The 6,654-nt window shown below is 44.5% G+C and overlaps 1 protein-coding gene across 1 annotated transcript in view; it reads left to right on the forward strand.

The window, feature by feature from the left end:
* The window catches only part of SDC3 (syndecan 3), a 149,204-nt gene extending 142,760 nt beyond the window's left edge, over positions 1 to 6,444 (forward strand). The window contains exons 4-5 of the mRNA XM_084815601.1: positions 1,008 to 1,272; positions 4,552 to 6,444. Of these exons, the coding sequence (XP_084671727.1) occupies positions 1,008 to 1,272; positions 4,552 to 4,718 (432 nt within the window). The 3' untranslated portion in view covers positions 4,719 to 6,444. The remainder of the gene's footprint in view (positions 1 to 1,007; positions 1,273 to 4,551) is intronic.
* Positions 6,445 to 6,654: the final 210 nt, after the last annotated feature.

A 6,654-nucleotide genomic window follows, 5' to 3' on the forward strand; every position in this document is an offset into this window, starting at 1 on the left:
TGGCACCTCTAAATTAAGAGTTCGAAGCCTACTGCAGGGGCAACACAGTTGGGACAGCAGCAAGGGAGGGGACGGATGGGCAGACATTCATTTAGTTTGCATTTCAATGAGAACATTAATTTCGCAGTTTTGAAGTGATATGCAAACCGAAATTCAGTTATTCTGAAAAATACGCATTCCCATCAAAAAAAATGCAGGCAAAAATGCATCTATTCAGGGAAAGTGCACACCCAAAATGTCTATATTAGTGAGAATAACTTTCACAAATGTACTGCAAGAAAACTGGTTGCAAATATGGATGTCAGAGGAATCCAGTTGCGGGGTGGAGCTCGATGAGCTTTTGTTGGCTCAGCCCCCCAGACTTGGACTCATCTTCCACTAGCTGGCCTGACTTGGTCTACAGCAAGTTGGACCAGCAAGCAGATTTTCCATTTTTGATTTGCACAAATACAGATTTACGCAAATTTTGTCCAAAACTTGCATATTCTGTACAAATCATGCAAATTGTGGCCAAATTTGTGCAAATTATAGCTGCAATTTTCGCCAATCGCTATTTGCACAAATTTTAAAACAAACAAATACGTTCCTGGATTTTGGGAAAAGACCTGTGGCTTGGCCCACAAATGTGAGTCGAGTCGGGCGTGCCGTGGAACTCTGGTTGGCCCCAAAAGGGCTGGATTTTCCCATGATGGACATCCCTAGTTGCAAAACAAATGTGTGCTTCCAGTAAAATTGTGCACAAAAATGCATGCATTAGGACAAATGCACATCAAAATGCTTAGGAATTTTCATGTGGACGTAAAAAAAAAAAAGCAGGATGAACTGAATGTAAGGTTGGAAAAAGGAGAAACGGAGAGAAACTGAAAGTGACAGATTCTTCCATCCCTAGCTGAGAGGGTAGGGAACAATATAAAATAGGTCAAGTCCCAGGGAGAAGCACTATGAAGGGAAAAGAACATTCTTCCTTCCTCCCACTCTCTCTGAGTTCTTCTTGTTCTCTCTCCCAGGCAGAGCCTGTGAACGTGACCCTTTCCACGACAACCAACAACGAACTGGAAGTCCCCATCAGTGGGGACTTTGAAATCCGTGAGGAGGACGACACGACTCGGACAGAGCTCGGTAATGAAGTCGTAGCCCTGGTCACCCCGGCAGCTGGGCCAGTGCTGAGGAAGAATGCCGAGCCCGGGCTCATAGATAATACGATAGAGTCTGGAAACTCAGCTGCGCAGCTTCCCCAGAAAAATATCCTGGAAAGAAAAGAAGTGCTCATAGGTAAGACATGTGCAGGGCGTGTGTGCATGTCTGTGTGTGGATGTGCAGTTGATAGAAAAATTGTGTGTGTGTGTGTGTGTATGTGTGTGTGTGTATTTATTAGAGCTGTGCACAAATGGCCTTTTGAAATTCACCTTACTTTTGGGCAGAGAAATTTGGGAGACAATTTCACTGAATTTCTCCAAGGGGAGAACAGTTTCTCCCAGGTCGGGCTCTCCATTGGCAGGGTTTGTAGCACAGCTTCTTTCTTTTTTGGTAAGTTGTTGGGGGGGGGGGTTGTGCTGCAGCAGCATCAACTGTCACTCTGTCAAAATTTGTCCTCCAATTTTCTGAAAGTTTTCTCTTCCCATGAAAGAGGCCTTCATTGTTCTGCCTCATTCAGGATGTTTTATAATTTATTTTTGTGGTGTTTTTGAGCTTACCTAATCACAGCTAGCCCCCTGGGCTGCCTGCACGTCCTGATCTGAAAAAGCCCCATGGGAGGAATTACCTCATGGTGTCTTAAACTGGGCTTTAATTGACGTGTAGGAAGCTGAGGAGGCCTCAGGCTTCTGGAGAGATGATTGTACAATGAAAAATAGGACACTTGTGCTCACACCTCAGCCACCTCCTAAGTAAGGTAATCCCAAGAAACCCAAACCCAACCCATGAGAATTTCCCCAAAATTTCTTCAGTATTGAATTTCTTTTCAAAAGCAATTTCTCATCTATCAAATTGAATGAGAAGGGTCGAAAAACATGTGGCAGAAAGTTCCGGCACAAGATATATAGATATAGATATAGATATAGACATACATCTGAAAATATCAATAGAAATATAATGCAGTGTTTGCGTGCAACCTCTATATATTAAATACATCATTTTGCAGTAATCCCATAATGTGAATGTAGAAAGCTGCAGATTACAATCGAAAACCAGTGATTCAAGAAGACGTCTTTTAGATGTGTATCCAGTATGCTCCTGTTTTGAATACATGAACCCCACCTTTCATCTGAAGTTGTGCCACACACTGTTACAAGCTGAGAAGGAGAAGGAACTGGGTAGCCCAGTGATAGAGAATATGCTTGGCACGTACAATGTCCTAGGTTCAATCCCTGCCAGCTTTATGTTCAAAAGAATCAGGGCTAAGCTACATGCTGTGTTAAATGCATAGCGTGTGGCTGATCCCACCTACTTCTTTTTAAAAACTTTAATGTAAGCATGTTGATCAGGGAGACCACGTGCAGGTAGGAGGATTTAAACCTACCCACTCAGCCACTCCACACCCTGCCTAAATTTCCCTAAAGAAAAGGGAAACAACCCTCTGTTTCTGCTAATTGAGAGGTGGGGCTGTAGAACCTTAGGCCCAGGGGCCAAATCCAGCTCTTGGGAGATTACAATATGGCCCTCTGGGGTTTCCCATATGGCCAGACTCCCTCCCCCTGACCACCGATTGATTGATCGTTTCCTGGGTTTTGTGCAGCTTTTGTGCAAATGTTGAAATGCCTCTCCTATAGCTTAGTTTTTGGCAGGCAGAGCTTTAAAGTAAAATATGCTCAGGGTGGGGGTTGTATTTTTGATCCCATCCCTTTTGCCTTTGGCCCCTCCCACTACTGGAATGTGGCCCCTGAGAGGGAGGGTGGCATCTGTGTGTGGGGAAGCGGCTGGGTGGGAAAACTTAATTCCCCACTGCCACAATACCTCAGACGGTGGTCCCAATCCAAATTGGTGACCCGCTCACTTACATTATTTTTTTTAAAAAAGTTAGGATTGGGTACACACTATGCCAGGCATTTCCAACGGACCTGTGATCACATTTGGGAATTTGAGAAAGTGCCGTGGGCACCACCACAAAATGGTGGATCAATGGATCACCACTTTGGCATCTACCTGTAGCATCTGTGGATCTCAGGCTGCATCTTATTCGGCAAAAACTTTTGTTTCATGTCTATTAGACAACACAATGTCTCTTTAATAAGGGATTGTCTAATTCAGCTAATTGCTGGTGGTGCAATACAGCTGATGCTCCTTTTAAACATATGTTTTGGCAATGTCCAGTAGTTGCAGCGCTTTTGAGGAGAAGGTTCTTACACAGATAAATATTCCCTGATATACACGCTCTTTTAAAGTATTTATCCACTTCATGGAAATTAACAAATGGTCAGCGTAAATGGATTCTCTGTGCCCTTTTGACAGCTATACGACTGATATTACAACATTGGAAGGATAAACACACATTTCCTATAATGCAGTGGATTGGGGACCTTACAACACTTTCAATATTTGAACGGGTGGCATATGGACAGTGCCTTCAAATGGATACTTATTTGGATATTTGGTCCGCTTTTGTTGAAGCCTATGTATAATTGCTAGAAAGTTGTATGCATTTCATATATATTCATTGCTATGGAGATATACAAATCCATGTACGTATATTTTTAAAAAATGGGTGTGGGGAGGAGTTTTGCAGATGCCCGTGGTGCCACATTGGGGACCCCCTTCATGGGTGCCATTGGAGGTGCCCATGGGCATCATGGCACCTATTGGCCCTGCTTTGGGGACGCTGCGCTGTGCATTTAGTGTAGTGTGTGGTGTAGCTCTCAAATGGGAGGTGATGGGAAAGACGTCTGTCCAAGCCCGAGGAGAGCTACTGCCAGTCAAAGTAGATAACACTGGGCTAGTTTGACCCCACTGGGCTAGTTGGACTACTGTCAGTCAGAGTAGGGAACAGTAGGCTATTCTTTATTTATTTAAAGTATCTTTATCATCCCCCTCAGCCAAAAAGGCTTCCAGAGCAGCTTACAAATGATCAGTCAAACAAGAGGGTTCCTGCCTACAGGCTTATAATTTAAAAAGACATGTTGCCTAAGGAAAAAAGGGATGGGTAGGGAAAAGGAAAAAAAAAAGTGGTCTTTCAGCAGGGCTGGCGGAATGGCCCTGCTTCCCTTCTCATCTCCCTCAACTCGGCCTGCTGGAATGGCTGCCTAGGTGACAGTTGTGGGAGAAGGAGCCTTCAGGAGGGAGATCTTCAGCACAGCTGGCAGAACCGCCTTACTTCCCCTGCTCATCTCCCTCTGTTACTGCCAGCTGAAATGGCTGCTGGTTGGACCCATCATCTACTGTTGTATAAGGCAGCTTCCAAAGTTCCTGGGATCAAACCATCTCCTCCTCCTCCATGTGTAGCCTAGGCCAAACCCCCTTTGAAAGCCATCTAAAGTAGCATCCATCCCCATGTCCTGCAGTGGTGGAGCCTCCTTTCAACACACCCCTAACTCTTTTCCTTTTGCTGTCTGTTTCCAGCTGTGATTGTGGGCGGAGTCGTCGGGGCTCTGTTTGCGGCCTTTCTGGTGATGCTGCTGATCTACCGGATGAAAAAGAAAGACGAGGGGAGCTACACATTGGAGGAGCCCAAACAGGCGAGTGTCACGTACCAAAAACCCGACAAGCAGGAGGAATTCTATGCATAAAACAACCGCAAGTGCCTCGCGATCTCTTCCTGTCCTGATGCTGTCCCTTTTTTTAAAGAAACAAAACAACTCTCTGTTATTCACCTGGCCTCTTTCTCTCTTTCTAACCGAGTCTGTGAATTTTAACAAGAAGGATTGAAGAAACCGACAGTTCTACAAAGTACCGCACGTTTTTTTAAAAAGGAAAATAAGATAAGAAAAAGAAAAGTCGAACCTGGTCCCAGCGCAGAGAGCATTTAACGGAACACTGCTGCGTGGAGCAAACAGGTAGCAATTTCAGCACCCTCGTGGCTGTCTCTTTTGGACGAATGCTTGAGTTAGCAGCTTTGCCAGGAATGTCCTGGATTCACACCTCCCTCAGGACTAGAGCCTTGACTTAAGAAGAATGAGGTGGACAGTTTGGGTCTCTGGCACTTTGCAATACACTTCAAGACAAGGGACTGGCTACACTGACTTCAGGCGCCAGGAGATGCAACATCTGATCATCCTGTCTGCTCACAGCCAAATCCATCAATTGCGCTAGAGCAGGCCTTGTGGATTGCTTCACTGGAGATCTCCCGTGGTCTGCGGAGAGCACCTTTCACGACTGTGCATCGCTTCCTTTCTGAGAGCACCTCCCTTCATCCCATTACCATTCACAACCAGACACTTTAATGCTATGTGCCTGCAGCAGGATAATTCTAAGCTTGCAGAGGTTTCCGGTTTAGCCTTTTTCCCAGATTTCTTCAGCTGGGTTTCACTGTGACATTAAAAACTCGACTTGCACAGTATTGCAAGCTTAGGCAGATGACCGAGGAACACTTTTAAGGGTGTTATTCATGGGGAAATGGAGATATGTGTGTGCGTGTCTGGAGGGGTGGGGGGAAGGCAAGCTATCTTCTAAGTCTGTAGGAAATAGATCATGTTTCACACATCTCAACAAGCGGTGTGGTCATTTCCTTCTTTGACAGGCTGATGGGGGAATATGGGGGAAGGGAAGAACAGAACAATATGAGTCCATTATGCACTAAAGCAAATCTTTGGTCCTCTATGACTCTGTAAATAAGTAGAAGTGCAGGAAAAAAGATCATAAAAGTACTTATATAATTGATGGGGGGTGGGGGAATCCCCCAAAGCAGTAATTCCTAGGTCATGCCAAGCAGGCAAGAATAACATTTCACACAAATCTTCCCTGTTAATCAAATTAACATTTTTCACTGACAACTTGGGTGAAGGAAGGGCACCTCCTCACAGATTTGCAGACGATACACATCTGAATGTTGCAGAGGGCCAGGAGGAAAAGTTCTGGTTGGCCCAGATACATTGGAGCACTGGATTGTATGCAATAAAATAAAGCAAAGCAAAGACAAAAGTTAACTATTACTGATCAGAAAATAAAGCCCAGTGTACAGAGAAAAAAAATGCAGTGTGGGTGGGAAAAAAAATACTGTTGAAAATCTATGAATGCGAAGCGTGGTTTAATTATGCGCCACTAACAGGATGCTGTCACAAGATGCCAATTGCTACTGGCAAATGCCAATTCATGTTGCATTAAGTGAGCACTGTATGCGCACGTCTTGACTTGAGCACTGTGACCGGATTTGGTCAAATTTAAGAGGTCCAAAAACAAATGGGAGAAGATTGAAAGCTGAACAACAAAGGTGATAATGAACTTGGCACATGAAGAAAAGCTGGGCACTCTGTTTCACTTTGAAAAAGAAAATAAAAAAGATAAAGGGTGCAGACTGGGTGCAGGTCAGATCTACTTTGTTTTTTTAATTAGAACCCCGAGATCCACCAACCAGAGCCAGGTACAAAAGACAGAATTAAAGAACAGGGAGCCTGAGCACATTCTGAGCACAGGAATTTGTTTTTAGCATCAGAACTGAACTGAGCTCACAGTCCTTTCACACAAATGTACGTTCCTGATTACCCCATGCTTTCTGCATCTCAGCAA

Source organism: Heloderma suspectum, chromosome 10 (genome assembly GCF_057233095.1).
Source record: "Heloderma suspectum isolate Gila_16-S chromosome 10, 16-S_ref, whole genome shotgun sequence".
NCBI lineage: Eukaryota > Metazoa > Chordata > Lepidosauria > Squamata > Helodermatidae > Heloderma > Heloderma suspectum.